This window comes from Scardinius erythrophthalmus (genome assembly GCF_964197995.2).
Source record: "Scardinius erythrophthalmus genome assembly, chromosome: 2".
NCBI classification, from domain to species: Eukaryota; Metazoa; Chordata; class Actinopteri; order Cypriniformes; family Leuciscidae; genus Scardinius; species Scardinius erythrophthalmus.
In genome coordinates this window covers 27,813,147-27,829,785 of record NC_138222.1, presented here as the reverse complement: position 1 = coordinate 27,829,785, position 16,639 = coordinate 27,813,147, and the positions used below count along the sequence as shown (strand labels likewise).

The following is a 16,639-nucleotide window of genomic DNA, read 5'->3' as shown; positions in this document are numbered from 1 at the left end:
AATAACCTCTAAAACTTGCCGAGCTTAACTTAAAGACTTATTTAGCTCCTAAAAAAATCCTGCAGACTTGCTTATCCTACAGTAAGTCACAACAAGACTTTTTTTTTAAAGTAGGAACACATCTGGACTGATTCAGCACTGTTTTGGACGGGAGCCGTAGACTCACCTCTCGGCTGAGGACAAGGACAAGCTTTTTATAACCTTTTAATGTTGGAACGGTTATAGCGCCCTCGTCGTCTGCGGAATTAGATGCCTAAAATCGCTGCTCTTTGATTGGGTAAAAGAAAGAAAAGAAGAAAAAATGTAATAAGATACTGTGGGTGAGGCTACGGGAGCACACTCTGGCACACAAACAAACACAAGACAGTGCGGCTGAAAGATAATCACAAATTAAGTCTTTTTGTATTTGCAGACTCAATTCTATTAGCATGATAAAGCTGCGGTGAAACGGACACGGTCGGGCTGGGGTGGAGGGACGAGGGGAGGGGGAAACGACCTAACTGCTGCGGCTCAGCTCTGCAGGCCGTCCATTGTGCCACTTTTGTTTAGGTTCCTTTTGGATGGTTTGTGCTCATTGGGCCCCCGCTGGCGGAGAGCAGCGTGACTGATGAGGGGGCGGAGATCCGTTTGTTGTTTGTAAAATGAGTGGTGTTACACTAGAGATACAGCAGTCAGCCAGGACACTCCAAATGGCTCGCTTTCACTCATTAGGTCAGCAACCGTAAGAGGTCTTGAAGCACGAGGGCGGAGGGGACGGACGCTTGCATGGCGCGATTATGATGGATCAGATTCTGTGTTTTGCTGGTGAACAGTTAAGAATCATCTAGATACAACTCTCATGAAACATACAGTTTGATCCAAAAGTCTAGAGATAACATGGGAAAAAAAAAGGTTTAGGATTTTGACAGCTTAAAAACAAAGCAATGCTAATATTTCAGTTTCAACACTGCGGCACTAATTAAATAAGTACATTTTTGACACTGATCATGTGACTCTTTGTGCAGACGCAGAACATGATCATCAGGTTTAAAATTAACTTGTGGAGTTTATGCTGCTAAAGTGGAAGATAGACAAATCAAATACGAAGACATTGTGAAATTCATATTCATTTCCTAGTCAACTTTTCACTAAAATTATTATGCTGATCATTTAATTTGTGAAGAATAAATGTGCACTGAATAATAAAAATGCTATATAAAAGCATTGTATATTACACACATCTTCAATATCTGTTAATATCACAGAGTATTTCTTTCTTTGTATCTCTCTGTATATCACTCTCACTCTATAATCACTTGCCCCCTCTGTCTCTTTCTCTCTCTCTCGGTCTACTCTGAGAGATGAATGTACTAAAGCCTCAGGCAGGATTTGCAGAGTTGATTGAAACACAAAAGTGTGGCATTCAGGATTTAATAAGAAGATTAATAATGATAGTATCCGCATTTTGATGTGTTTTTAAGTCAAATGGACTTCATGATCCCCAGCAAGTGATGGCCCACAACTTTATAGCTGTTTTTCTGAAATCCTTCCAGATAATTGGGATCAAAACCTGAATATTTCATAGTGGTTTCCATTATGGAACCAAAAACCATTTTAGCAGAATGCAGAGCATGGCTTGAATGTTTACTTTCATTTGACATTTGGCTTATCCAAAAAATCCCTTTTCAGACAAAAATATCTGAAAAAGATAGGATGCTCGCTTAAACAACATCAGTCAGGTGGGGGGAAAAAAACTACCAGCAGTGTTGCACAATGAGGCGAAGGCATCGGTTAGTTTATTGTGATGTGGGCAGGACTGTGCCCGTCTCAGCCGCTGTTTATTGGGCAGGCAGGGAGCGGCTTTATTACCTCTCATCCATAACTGAAGATGAGCCTGAGACGCCCTTTTCCACACAGCCACGGGCCAGACTCATTCACTCTAATGAGCTCCAAAAAGAGAGATTAATGACCATGTCTTTTCTCTCTCTTTCTCTGCATCATCCAGCTGCTTTCTCTATTCCATCTCCTCCCTATTATGTATTAGAAGTGACGTTACGGGCGCCATGTAAGCAGAATTTGAGGGTGATCTGAATTAGGGCCTGGCTGTATGATAGTGTATTCTCATAGAAATGTATTAACCAATGTTTTATATTATATGTTGCTCGTCCAGTCATGTTTTGTGTTAATGCAACTGCTTTAAATCTGTTTACGCAGGTGTGACATAATGTGAAGCATTTTTTAAAGACGGGATTAATTTCTTAATAATATTATCTTTTGGTATACGTCTGCAACCCAGTTATATATCAGTAAAAATATAAAATAATAAAACAGACATTACTACGTGGTTATGTTATGTATAAAACATTTGATATAAAACAATTGTGATATATACTCTCACTGTTTTGGTTTATGGCAGGTATAAATAGAGCAAAAAATAATTAAATAAAACATTACTACATGGTTATGTAATATATAAAACATTTAATATAAACCAATTGTGATATACTGTCACCGTGCTGTAAGAGTTTGGACATTTTGTCTACCTCTAATGTGAATTATTACCACCGTTGTTTGTTTAGCCATTTTTCCCGCTCTCTTTCAGGGTTTCTGATCTTGTGTGCTCATGTGGTTTCACTTTTGATGTGTGACATGCAGCGGGTGTGTGGCGCGGGCGCAGGCTTTGACTTAATAACAACCACAGATGTGTCAGAAAGGCTGGACTGCAGGTGTCACACAGCATTTAGAGTGCAGGAGGGGTTGTTTTTTTCTGCAGACATTGTAAAGGGAGGCATAGGCTGTTAAAAGCCCATATGTATTCTGTGAGCATTTTTTTTTTTTTTTTTACTTTACTGCTGCTCTGCTTGTAAAATCAGCAGAATTGATGAGCCCATTTTGGCTGAGCACAGACTGAGGGATGCTAACCGCAGCCGTAAAGCCGCAGAGGGAAACGACAGGTTGCATGTTTAAAAGGTTGAGTGTGCTACCTCACAGACTGATCTCTTTCTTTCTCTCGCTCTTGTTTGCAGATTTATTCTCCTGACCACACCAGCAGTAGCTTCCCCTCAAACCCCTCCACTCCAGTGGGCTCTCCCTCTCCTCTGACGGCTCAGGCTGGCGCTGCCACAGCAGGTACAGTGGTGACGGCCAGCGGCCCCACAGGAAGGGCAGGTAGAGCACCAGTCTGCCTCTCTGACCCCACACACACATCCACTCCATAAACCACACCCTCACTGGGCCGTCACGCAGTGGCCCTCAAAATGTATGAATGTGTGGATCGTATAACAAAATATCTGAAATCACTTTTGTAATTCCTTGTCATTTATTCAGTCCTAAAGCAAGAATGGACATTTTCCATTAAATTTGACCAGTAATTATAATTTGACCAACAATATAAATTTGTTTTAATTTTGTGCTAGTCAGTGTCCTTTTGCTTGCTACATTTTCAAAAGTAAATGCTTATTTGTTTTACTATTTTTTTCCCCCCATCTAATGCATTCATATATTTTAATAGGGCTGTGAATCTATTAATCTTTACAGGAATAGTTTTAATTACATGGTATGCAGATTAATCAAATCTTTGAGAAGCCGTCCAATGAGGATAATGCAAATACAGTATTGTGGCAGATGACTAAATTATTAAATGTACACTACTGTTGAAAAGTTTGGGGTCAGTAAGATTTTTAAGTAAGAAATGTATACTTTTAATCAGAAAGGATGCATAACATTTTTCGAACATGACACTTATCAATAATTTACATTTTAAATATAATAAAATAGAAAAGTTATTTTAAATAGTTATAATATTTCACAGTATTACTGTTTTTACTGTTGTAATGTTTGATCAAATAAATGCAGCCTTAATGAACAAAAGAGACTTCTTTCAAAAACATTTAAAAATCTTATCGACTGGTAGTGTACATTATAACAGTATTGTTTTATTTAATATATTGTGTTTTATTTCCATATAATTGGACATAATCTTATCACTGACCTACAGTCTACACAGCAATACATTTTACAAGTCGAGTTTGTCAGTCAGTCTGAATTATACATACTAATGGGCTGTTCACACAGGACACATTCTTGTATTCTGTCTGCTCTTTTTAATTGCTGGTTTATGTAAAACATCCATTAAAAAGTCATATTCTTTTTGGGGCCGCTGCACAGGCTGAAACTCATTTCGCACATTTAGACAGACCCTCAACACAATTCACATTCTTAACATGTTGTTTGGTTTATCATTCAGAATAGGCAAGAAGGCCGTCATTTTGATTTAATTTATGGACAATCATAATAGTGTAGTCTTGTATATGTTAACATTGCATATGTAAACATGATCTGTTAAAAAACATTGATCTGAGATTCTGGAATAAGCCCTTGTCTAATGAACAATCATAGTGGTCTGTTCTTCACTGTCAGCTCCTTCCCTGTCTCAATGTCACACTGGCGCGATGTAGCTACACACACGGCGAGCTCCGTTCTCTTCACGTAAATGAGTATAAACACACCGTCCCTCAGCTGCAGAGATTAAAGATTGTGTCGTGGGAGTTATGCCCTGGTTAGGGGTGGATAGATAACCAACTACTGTGAAGATTTTATCTGCGTCTTACAAGACTGATGCACAGTCATTTTACATAAAAAAAAAAAAATGTTTAAGCTCAGAGAGACAGACGGAGATACTAGTTGCTACAAATGGCAGTTTCGCCGCCGGTTGTTTCAGTGAGTGGGCAGTTGTGTGTGTTCATTGATATAGTGGTCACAGCTGTGTCGGTGTCTGTCCCGCTCCTTAGCTTCAGCTGTTGCCCTGTTCCTCACACAGCTGTTGCCCATGACAGACCGGCCTGCAGAGATCCTCATTTATTAGCATGACTGACTGAGAGGAAGGGAGAGAGAGGATGACTCAGCTCAGAGACAGCCTTCATCTCCACTTAGCAGCCTGTACCTTACAATGTCACTTCCTCTTACCCTAGCACACCTTATCTTATGCTTTATTATTTAAAGAATTGCTTAATATTTTGCCAAAAAACAATTATAATATACATGTAGCCCATTTATATATGTAAATAATGTGCTTATTTTTTGTTTTAATGTGTTTTTTTTTTTTATTAGTATTTTTTTTATTAATGTACACTACTGTTCAAATGTTTAGGGTTGGTAAGATTTTTTTTTATGCTTTTGAAAGACGTTTCTTATGCTCACCAAGGCTGCATTTATTTGATCATATATACAGTAAAAATTGTAATACTGTGATTTATCATTACAATTTAAAATAACTGTTTTCTGTTAATATATTTTAAAATATAATTTATTCTTGTGATGGCAAAGCTGAATTTTCAGCATCATTTCTCCAGTCTTCAGTGTCACATGATCCTTCAGAAATCATTGTAAACATTTCTTAGCAGTTTTGAAAACAGTTTTGCTGCCTAATATTTTTTTGTAGAAACCGATAGATGTTTTCTGAAGTCTTTGATGAAAAGTAAGTTCAAAAGAACGCATTTATTTGAAAGATTTTTTTTTTGTAACAATTTAAAAGTCTTTAGTGTCACTTTTTATCATGTTTATGCTGAATAAAATAATTAACTTAAAAAAAAAAATCTAACCCCAAACTTTGTGGTGATTTGTAGTGTATTTATAAAATAATTTAAAAGGAAATGTAAATTTTATTTTACTCAGTATTATAAATGTATGAAATTTGTTTTAAACATTTTTTTTTATATATATATATATATATATATATATATATATATATATATATATATATATAACACATTCACCAGTGGCAATTTGCATAAATGGCTTATTGGTCAACTGACTGCTAGTTGGTCAAACTAGTTCTTACGACACATTCTTAACATAGTGGCTAAGGTTTTGCAACTGGCCTCAGATATTTACTGATTAATTGGCCTGGCCAAAATATAGGTATTTTGGTAGTATTTAGTCACATTTGGCACACTTATTGTCATTCTCTCTGCCTGCAGTTTTATCACATCATTAAATTGATTTACACTCACAAGCAGGCAGTCAAAGTCCCCTTTGATATCTGGGGCCTTTTATTTATTTTTTGATTTAAGTTTTTTGATTAGGCTGTTCTTTGACGTTGGTGCACATTGTTTCATGATGTTATGATTAAGCCAAAGCACATCCATCTGTTTCTCCGGATTAAACTTAAACTCAGCCATTAGACCCGCTCATAGCCGGGTCTCTTCTGCCCACACCAGCCAATTAGACCCCAGCACCAAGTGTGGAGTGCCGCACAGGCCCACGCTCATTTGTCAAGCTGGCCGCCGGTGAGGAAGCCTTATTAAACGCTGCAATTTCTTCACGTAGCCACAAAGTCATTTTTAATAGGCCCTTAATGAAAGTCTGCTTCTGAGAGTTTTAAGCAAATTCCTTCAAATTAGAGCTGCTTTAGGGAGGACGAATGGTTGGAAATTCTTTACCTAAACAACTTCAAGTAACACAATAGGTGAAATTATCTTTGCATTCACTGACTTTCGAAGATTTTCGTAACGCAGGCAGAGCCAGACGAATGTGACCACACCTGGCCCGTCGCAACACTTACAGTATAACAACCGGAAAAATAGGAAATCTCTGATGATGTCAACAAAACAGCTAGGGTCAATGGTTGGGTCTCTTCCTGGTGGAGTCAGACTGAAGGACGGAGACCGCTGATCTCCTTCCTGAACTGATTAATGTAAATAAGCCAATAGGCTTCCTTTGGGTCATGCTACATAAAGAGTACTTGACCTGTTTTATTGTACACCATAGCCTTCACGCAAGACTTTTTGCAGTGCATTGTTTGCCAGTTGGAGTGAAGTAGACTTGGGAGTGAAGGCGACCCCCACTACCAGAGTTTTGATTTGTGATTAGCAGATGTGCATTCTTTTGAAACGGTGTTGATTTATGGCCAGTCAAAATCAGCACATTTAGACCAAGACCAGACCAGAGTCATTTACATCCTCATTATAGTCCTTTCCAGCCTCACACACTTCCACAGAACAAAAACACATTCACTGAATTCTTCCAGTGATGGAGTGAATTTTGAAAGAAAAAAAGTGAAACATTGAGTCTGGGGCTGAGAATGTGGCCCAGCCAAATGAAATCTTTTGCTGCTACTTGAGTAATGTGGCAAAACAGTGCTTTTTCTTTTCCCTGACGCCATCTGACATGAGATTGGTCACATCTCTGCTCACCGTCCGGTAGTTTGTTTGTGCGAGTTGAGATCTAAGAGAGTGTCACAGTCTCATCCTGTTACGTCTAGAATATCGAGCTCCTCTATTGAGCTCATGCAGTATTAGAGTCAAGGGAAGACACTCAGGGTCCAAGTCATCGCCTTTATCGGGGTCCTGCATTGTTCTCCCAAGCTTTTTTAGTCATGACTTCATTTATAAGAGGAAGTAGGAGATGTCCCTCAGCACTGGTTTGTGTATGTATGCGTGTAAGGGTCGTCCTCATACCCTTCTCACATTGCAGGATATGACCCAGTCGTAGGAAATGATGTGTCTGGAGACCTAGAGGAAAACAGCTCACATTGAGAATAGCTGGAATCAGCCAGGATAGGAAATGAGTTTTAGTCTATTGTGAATGTGCATCAGTGCATTGTACCATGTGTACTACATGCTAAATGGACAAAATGCTAAAACATGCATTTTAGTTAAATGCCATTTGTTACAGCAAAAGTGCTCCTCAACTGATAACCTGTGAATTCATTAAAAGAATCAAATCATGAGTCATTTGTTCATGAATCAGACTCTATTGGTAAAGACCATGTGCGTTGCATGAAAAACTGGTTCATTGCTCGGTCTTTTTCACCTGTTGTAATGAAGCCTGCTTGTTGTTATGTGTCATGTGACTAAAAAGCTCCTCTGCCTCCATCCACAGGTACAACTCAGTGGCCCCGCGCGGCTGGACAAGCACCTTCCTCCCCGAACTACGAGAACTCCCTCCACTCTCTGGTAAGAGTGCCCTCCATCTCTTCCTCCCCTCCCCCTGGCACTGAGCACTTTTTAATGGACACTGTGTCAGTAGATGACTTGCTCCTGGAGGGCAGGGGGTAGCTTTACATGGACATTCCTGGCTGACAAATGTCAGAAGCGGGACGGGGAGGGGGCCGTGTGGACCGAACAATACCCATCCCTTGGGGCGTGTCTCCTGCCATCTGTCCTTTCTTGTCCGGGGTGGATGGAGATTGGCCGGGGTATGTGAAGGTGGGGTGGTTAGGGATTGGTTAGGGTGTGTGATGGGGGGTGGGGTGCTGGCAGCTGCTGCGTTCAACCACTGCCGCGGGATTCCAGGGCTGACTGGGGAACTGAGCCACAACAGGAGATCAGTTTACAGAAACGCACACTTTCCTTCCCACGTCATACATTCACATAATGGAGTGTAGATAAATATTTACTCTAATGCTTTGTATGCCAGCTGCAAGTGCATTTTTATTGACCGTCCATGAGCAGCGGCACCTCCAGGAAACAGGAAATGAGCTGTGATCGCCAGAGCGAACCATGGTTCATCATAATTAGTCAAATGAACAAGTACCGTGATCTCGGCACTTGAAGCTGCACTTCGATGCTCTGCCCGTTTTCTCTGCCGATCTCTCGTAAACTCTGCTTGCTTCTCTTTCGGTCTCATCTCTCACTGTACGTGTCTCTCCTCTTCCTGTGTGACTGTAGAAAAATCGTGTGCACCAGCAGCTTCATGAGCATCTGCAGGATGCCATGTCCTTCTTAAAGGATGTCTGCGAGGTATTCCCGCTCTTCAGACAATCATCTCCTGTCCTTTTCTTCCTTTCAGTCATCAGCTTTCCTTTGATTCGGCCATGCTTTTTCTGTTTTGTGCTTTTGTTGGTTTGCCATTTCATCTTTTATTGATCTTTTGATTATAAAAATACATGAAAATCACCATATTGCGGTTAGTTAGTGGAAAACTGTCATTGATTTTTTGTTTATTCCAACAGATGTTGTTTAACTGTCTTAGCCTTCACTTTTTCTCTTAATTTCTTACTTTTTTTCCTTGTTACTTTGTTTTGGAATGTTCCTTTGCTTTAAGAGAATGTCATCAAAGTCTATGTTGATGTTTGTTTTCATTGAACCTTATGTTGTTTTCTCTTTCTCTCCCTCTCTTCTTGTTCTTCATTGCTCATTCCAGTCTCGGATGGAGGACCGGCTGGACAGGCTGGACGATGCGATCCATGTCCTGCGGAATCACGCCGTGGGCTCCACTGCCGCCCTGTCTAGCGACATCCACAGCCTGTTGGGACAAGCGCACAACGGGCCAATTTCAGCCATCGGCACCAGTTTCCCCGCTTCTGGATTGGTCACCAACCGAACAGCACAAATGGTAAGGAAAACTTCACTGTCACAAAGGAAACTAGCTTATGTGTTTCAGACCCTTCCTGAATGTCTCGTTTCTTTAGAGGTCAAAGTTTCTTACAGTTATTACAGGCAAGAGGGAGAGAATGCATGTGTTTTTTCATTGTGCCTCTCCAAATAGGCTAATAAACAGAGTTAAGCCACCTGTTTAAAATGAAGGCCTGGCCATGTGTTGAAACTGAACTATTTTCCACTGAGAGCAGTTTAACTTAAACCCACATACTTTCCATAAGCGTAATGGCTGGAGCGAAGCTCGTTCTCCATCCTCGAGCTGCGTTCCTCAGGCTGAATGAGAAAAGCAGTCACAGTAGAATCTAGTAGATCAGTGCCGGTCTGGAAGACATTTCCGCACCGTGGCTCACTGGGGCTGTGGGGACCTGCGTGATGTGAGACCCGCTGAAACTGAAGCGCTCTGTATCTCCCCCACCATCCCACGGCATTCATTCACTTTTTACAGAAAGATTTGCACACAGCTGTAATGGACGGAACAAGCGAGGGAGGCGTTTCCCTATGGTTTCCCAATAGTAGGAAATAATCATGGCCTTTTTTTCTTTATTCAAAACAACATTTGGATTTTCTTTCAACTTTCAAATGAACTCACACTGACCTCTTTGTTTTTGTCCAAAGTAAAGCAAAACTCTAAACTGTTTTCGTGAATGACCACCACTACAGTGGAAAGTTTAGCCTTGGCCAGTTGACCACGAAGATCTGACATTTCCTGATGAGCAATCCACTGTTCTCATTTAATGTTTCAAACAGGCAGTAAATGTCTGGAATGCTGTATCACATGTTAGTGAAGCTTTTATTGATGGCTCAAGTTTCAGCATGTACAATTAGAAAAATCATTTTGTATAAATAACTTTTTTATAGTTTCTTCCCCTCTTCACACAAGCCCCAATGTGTGCCAATCATTTTTAATAGCCTCAATCTAAAAGAAACACATTCAAAAAATCTAAATGAAACAGACTTCAAGACTGGTTCCTAACCCAGTGTGGCATAAAACAATAAAAGCTATATTTCCATGTAAATTCATGTTTAAAAACAGTTTGTCGTAACAAGCTGATTGAAAACAAGCTTAAGGACATGCTGTCAGTTGTTGGTTTGATTTCTGCAAAGAAGGAGCAACGCCCAATGTGAAATCTCATTGGCCCAAAATCCAGCTCCAACTCTACATTAAACATCAGACATCATATTGTTTACTGTAATTGTGTCATGTCATGCAACAGTTTTGCATTGACAAGGTAATGTGACACAATGGTAATTCATAAAAAGGATTTTTAAACATCAGATATCCTCTGATTGCCTGTGATTGCGTCACATCATGCAGCAGTTTCAAACTCAATGTGCGTCACTGAAAATTTTATTTAGACCAAACCTGTGTGAAGTTCTGTGGAACATGACAGAAGATATTTTGAGAAATGTCACAGTGGAAGTTAATGGTCACGAAAATGGTTTGGTTTTCAAAATATCTTCTTTCATGTTCCACAGTAGAAAGTCATACAGGTTTGGAATAACATGAGGGGGAGTAAATGATGACAGAATGAAAATTTTTGGGTGAGCTATGCATTTAAAGCGGTAATTCATTGCTCTCGTTTGCAACAGTGACAAAAGTGATGTTCACAAATTTTTGGCTCGCCACAGCTTATGTTTTCAGTCATGATGAACAGAGGTGCGTTTTATTCAGGCAGAGAGGAGATTGCAGCGGAGTGACAGAGCCTCTCGTCTGCGCGGGAGCTGTCACACTGCTGTCAGTGGACTATGTGTTCATACACACACAAACAGAGCTCTGTGCTCCAGGCTCGACCCAAACACACACCCAGACAAGGTCCTGATTCAGCACAGCCAGCATGCTTTTATTTTGGCGCACTCTTTTCTCTTTCTGTCTCCCCTCTTTTCTTTTTCCTCCCCTCGTCTTTCTTAACAACTCAGGAAATCTGACGCTTTAGTCGTGTGTGTCTGAGCTCCTCAGCTGTATGGTAATCAAGCCTAGACAGGAAAATGGCCGCCTTCTTTGGGTGGCACCCCTCCTCCTCCGCCCCTCTTCTGCCACAGACAAAGAGTTGTTTGGACACCTGTTGAGAGTGGCGCTGAGATTAGAGAGTGGGGGAAGGGGTTCGGGCCTGGGCGGCATGGAGGTTAACAGAGGCCAACAGTGACTTAGGAACGCATTCCTGAAGGAAAAGACCCCCCCCCCCCATTTCTGCTCCTTTCTCTTCCTTCTCCATAACTCCCAATCCCGTGGATCCTAGATCGTGGGCGAACATGTGCTCCTGCCTACTGTGGCAGGGGTGGAAGGAAGAGATTTAGAGGGGGGTGCAGCGGTTTCACTGCGTCGCTAATCGCATGGCAAGACGTTGATCAAATCCACATGTGTTTGGAAGCTACCAGTGACGAATGCTGGTCAAACTATCATTTGATGTTCAGCATGAAAGGGCAGATTGTTTGCTGCCACATGTGAATAAGCCATTTCGTTGAGTGTCCATTAAAAAAAAAATAATAATAATTCCATCCCCCCCAAAAAAATTATAAATGAAATAGCTGACATCACTTAGGCAGTACAGGATCCTAGGTAATATTAGCTGAAAATGTATCTTTACCATCACACGAATAAATTACTTTTTAACTTGTATTAAAATGGAAAACTGTATTATTTTAAATTGTAATGAAATTTCACAATATTACTTTTTTAATGCATATTTGATTAAATAAATGCCGCCTTGGTAAGCATACTGTAAGAGACTTCTTTCAAAAACATTTTAAAAAGTCTTTTCAAACCCAAACTTTTAAATGGTAGTGTAGACATTGTTTTAGGCTACTGTTGTACTGTTTTGCAGCCTTCCTCAATTCTTGCCAATAGTTAAAGTAGTAATTTAATATGTAGTACGACAATAATAGCAAATAATGATAGATTTGAAAATGGCTAGTTCATGTCAAGTGTAAAACTTGACCTTCAGATCCCACCAGAACGCCACTTTTATTGTTTTTGTTTTATAAAAAGAAAGTTAAAATGAATTTGTTTTTTAGAAACATTGCATACTATAAAAACACTGTGTATACAAACAGTGTTCAAAACAATAGAGTATACAATACTTCATGTTGATGTCCTGACGTTTGCCGCTTCCCTTCTACCTCTACCCATAAAATCTTGTCTGAAATGGTGCAGCATCCAGTCCGCTGTTATGTTACAATCAACCTGCCTCTCAAAGTATATAGACACACGCTTCCAAATTGAAAACAACGTGAGTGTTTTTTGGTGGAACAGATTCAGAACTCAGGACTGAAGTGCCTCGTGTCTCTGAGCAAAAATTTGGGGCTGTGAAGGTCATTCTTTGTAGTGTGAACACCACTCAGTTCTTCAGAGGAGAGGTCACACTCTACAGTAGGAACAGAGACTCTCTCAGCTTTGAAGTCCAAGATCTGTCTCTTCCCCGATTTAATGTAAATCACTTTTGTTTTCTCGCCACTGATCAGATGGCTTCATGATCAGAGGGACTCTTGATGTTTTGCTCTGTTCTCTGCCTCATGTATTTATGGCGATCTGTTCTGACAGGGCTCTGTTCACCGCGAAGAGACCGTCAGCCTGAACAACAACCACGGCGGCCTGCAGGCCAGCGCTGGGCCCACCTCCAGCTCGGAGCTCAACCACCAGGCAGAGACGTTCAGAGGTTGGGAGGCTTTTTTGCACCACTTCATTGTTTTGTTTTTGTCAGCTCAATGTCCATTTGGCACTTGTTAACATGTATTGGTCATATTTACCAGCTTCAGAATTCAGATGCTTCTTCAGTTATGATTTATATACAAGTATTAAAACAAGTGCATGTGTGTGTGACAGGAATCGCTAGCGCCCTGGCCGCTCACATTACCCCTTCTCTGGACCTGAAGGTTGAAAATCAAGAAAAGGATGACATGAAGGATAACCAATCCTCAGACGACCTCAAATCAGACGACGAGAGTGATAAAAGGGATATGAAACAGAATCGGGGGAGCACTCGACCAAGGCAAGGCAACCGTTCATCAAAGCACTCCCTCTAAAAGTGTCCTTCAACACTTCAGCATTGACCTTAGACACAGTGAATATTCAGATAAGCTAGAGTCATTAAGTATTAGTATAAAACACCACTTAGATTTACTTTTTATGCCTGAAGTTTTACTCCTTAATACTTGAAGATTTTCAACACACGCAGTGTTCAGGTGTTGAGGCCACATTGTTCCCGCCATCTCGTCTGACAGCTGTGAATTGTTCTGCAGCAGTGTAAATGAAGACGAGGACCTGAACCCCGAGCAGAAGGCGGAGCGCGAGCGCGAGCGGAGGATGGCCAACAACGCCCGCGAGAGGCTCCGAGTCCGGGACATCAACGAGGCGTTCAAAGAGCTGGGCCGCATGTGTCAGCTGCACTTGAAGAGCGAGAAGCCCCAGACCAAACTGCTCATTCTTCACCAGGCCGTCGCCGTCATTCTCAGCCTCGAACAGCAAGTTAGAGGTCAGACGCCGTCCTGCATAATGCAATTATGTCATGTTTATATAAGGCCTGACAGTCAATTAAAATACGTAATCATGATTCATCTAGGAAATTAATCTAAGTTAACTGTAAAAAAACAAATGCAATTAATTCTACACTACATCCAGGAGCATTTCTTGCCTTTTATCAGAAGCAAAAAAGTATTGCTGGTACTTTTTTTGACAGTATTATGTGGATATATTGTCTTTAACTGCAGTACAGAGTTGTTCACAAGCTACACACACAATAAAGAGCTGCTTCATCGTTGACAAATGATTGAAGACAAGTTTTGTTTTTTTCATACAGTGCATTGTTGGTACTGTAAATATCCACCTCATCCATCATCCAAATCTGGCATTTTGTGAAAACACACAAGACATGATTACTTAAATATTATCAGGGGAAATGATTCTCCACTGTAATCTCCACTGTCAGACAAGGATTTATCAGTAATATTTTACTTGGGCCCTTGGCAACAGGGCTAAATTATGTTAATCAGTTCAGCAGAATAGCTGGTTTTAATATAAGGCAATAAACGCTACATATTATTGCTTTACAAACTCAACAAAAATGTGAATGCTCCTGTGTGCAGAGAGGAACCTAAACCCCAAAGCAGCCTGCCTTAAGAGGAGGGAGGAGGAGAAGGTGTCAGGGGTTTCAGGTGACCCCCAGCAAGCCCACCCGCCTGTGCACCCGAGCCTCACAGACACATCCAACCCCATGGGCCATCTGTGAACAGCCAGGTGAGCACGATCAGCTCCACACAGAGATGTGAAACGGGCAGGTGGTTAAAACACGACACCACGAGCAAGATTTTTCTTTGCTATTGCTTAGACACAAGCTCTGTTCCAAACCCTAGTGAGCTGCATCCTTGCCTGCCTTCCTTTGGAACAGTATTTATATTGTGAATGCACCCGATGTCTTAAGGGATAGTTCATCCAAAAATGAAAATTCTGTCATTATTGACTCCAAACCTATTAGACTTTTGTTTATTTTCAAAACACAAAGATATTTTTAATGAAACCTGATTTCTGTCCCTCCGTTGAAAGTCCATTCCACCAAAACTTTGACACTTCAGTTAGTTCATAAAGACATTGTTAAAGTAATCACTGAACATCCAAAATAGTAAACGGCACTTCAAGCATATTTGATGTGCACTATGTACGAGTGTTGATCTGTTCACTATATAAAGCGATCACGTCTCTTCGGAAAACTTGGATTAAGCTGCTCAATTCATATGGATTACGTTTATGATGTCTTTATAAACTTTTTGTAGCATTAAAGTTTTGGTGTAATAGACTTCATTAAAAATCTCTTCATTTGTGTTTCAAAGATGAACAAAAGTCTCATGGGTTTGGATTGACATGAGGGTGAGTAAAATGATGATAGAATTTTAATTTTTGGGTGAACTATCCCTTTAACCTAAGTTTTGGAAAACATAAATTTTTTAATGCACGATACACATGAGAATGCGATTTGAGTGTCAGTGCGTCATAAGCAATGTCCTTAACTTTCCCTCACTTTTCAGATCAAATGGATCCCGATGGCGTGTGTTAGACAGAGTCGGTGACCTTGCTTTCCACGGGCGGACAGGACTCACAGTTTGTGACACAAATTTGAAAAGACAGACCACTCGAAGCAAAATTCCACCGTTAAGCAATCCTGAGATAGAAGAAAACTGGCAAGTGCCCAGCTCCCTGTGAAGACATCCCATATCGATAAGCAACTTTCTGCCCACCAGAGAAAAAACAAAATCAAGCATAAAATCCCCTCAGCACATATCGCTGTCTGCAAGCCGTGTGCCGCATCTGTACAATCAGAGACTGTCGACACCCCCTCCACCCTGTACGTGGAAGTTGCCTTGTGCCTAAACTGAATTGACGAATGCATTGTAACAGCAATTTTTTTTCTTTTCTTTTCTTTGTTTGTTTGTTTTTTTTCCTATTTATTATGTTACTGAGCTGTAAGTCTATGTTTAAAGGGAAAAGTTCTGACATTGCTATGAGAATCTGGTGGCGTTTCAGTAGATCTGCAGTTTGTCCTTCACATCAGAGTCGTGAGCCTCTCTCTCCTGTCGCTCTGTGGATGGGCCGCTCGGCTCAAACGTGAGATTAATATATTCGGATCAAATTCCGTGCCCTTTGTAAAAGAATCTGATGGTGTTTGAACGTTCAAAGACTCAAGGATCCCTGTTTCTAAAAAAGAAAAAGTAAAAAAAGAAGTAATATATTATTTATATTTATCGTACATTCATTCCGCAAATGACAGCATGAGAAACCAAAACTACCTAATTCTTTATGACGTATGTTGATAGCGTAGCTCAGAGTCTTTGTCACAGATAGAAAGTTACGGGTGAGGCGAGATGGGATCAGCCTGTGCGTTTTTTGACCAGGACGATGGTGGAACGGCAAACTCTGGCTTTACTGAAAGGCCAAAGGTCAAACACGAGCTGGCATGTTTATACTCATTCGTGAGCAGTGCAGATACGGAAAGCAGAACGTTACAAAACCCCAGCATTCCCTGAATATTTCTTAGTGTCTTAAACGGGAAAAGGGACGCGGTCTCGTCCTTTTGATTCCTTCGCCATATAGTGTTATTATGGGTAAAGAGGAAGACGTATTTCCGATACAGTTGATTTGTATTCAGACATTACATTATTTGGTGGAACAGCCGTGGTTATGCCGAGGGCATCCGTGCTGAGGAATCTCTGTTATACCGCGAGACACGGCACTGTTGGAAAAGAGTTGGATTTACAACGAAGACCATTAATTCACCTGGCCTGAATTGAAGTTT

At 40.7% G+C, this 16,639-nt stretch overlaps 1 protein-coding gene across 5 annotated transcripts in view; it reads left to right on the top strand.

The window, feature by feature from the left end:
* Positions 1-16,639, top strand: part of tcf12 (transcription factor 12) — a 118,664-nt gene that overhangs the window by 100,595 nt on the left and 1,430 nt on the right. For 3 of the 5 annotated variants that reach the window (XM_081359012.1, XM_081359014.1, XM_081359015.1), the window contains 8 exons: positions 3,006-3,108; positions 7,861-7,934; positions 9,124-9,315; positions 12,898-13,012; positions 13,180-13,345; positions 13,596-13,828; positions 14,439-14,589; positions 15,375-16,639. The exon at positions 15,375-16,639 is cut by the window's right edge and continues 1,430 nt beyond it. In XM_081359012.1, the coding sequence (XP_081215138.1) occupies positions 3,006-3,108; positions 7,861-7,934; positions 9,124-9,315; positions 12,898-13,012; positions 13,180-13,345; positions 13,596-13,828; positions 14,439-14,581 (1,026 nt within the window). In that variant the 3' untranslated portion in view covers positions 14,582-14,589; positions 15,375-16,639. Of the gene's footprint in view, positions 1-3,005; positions 3,148-7,860; positions 7,935-9,123; positions 9,316-12,897; positions 13,013-13,179; positions 13,346-13,595; positions 13,829-14,438; positions 14,590-15,374 lie in introns of all 5 variants that reach the window. The other 2 variants (XM_081359011.1, XM_081359013.1) reach the window with 1 other exon arrangement.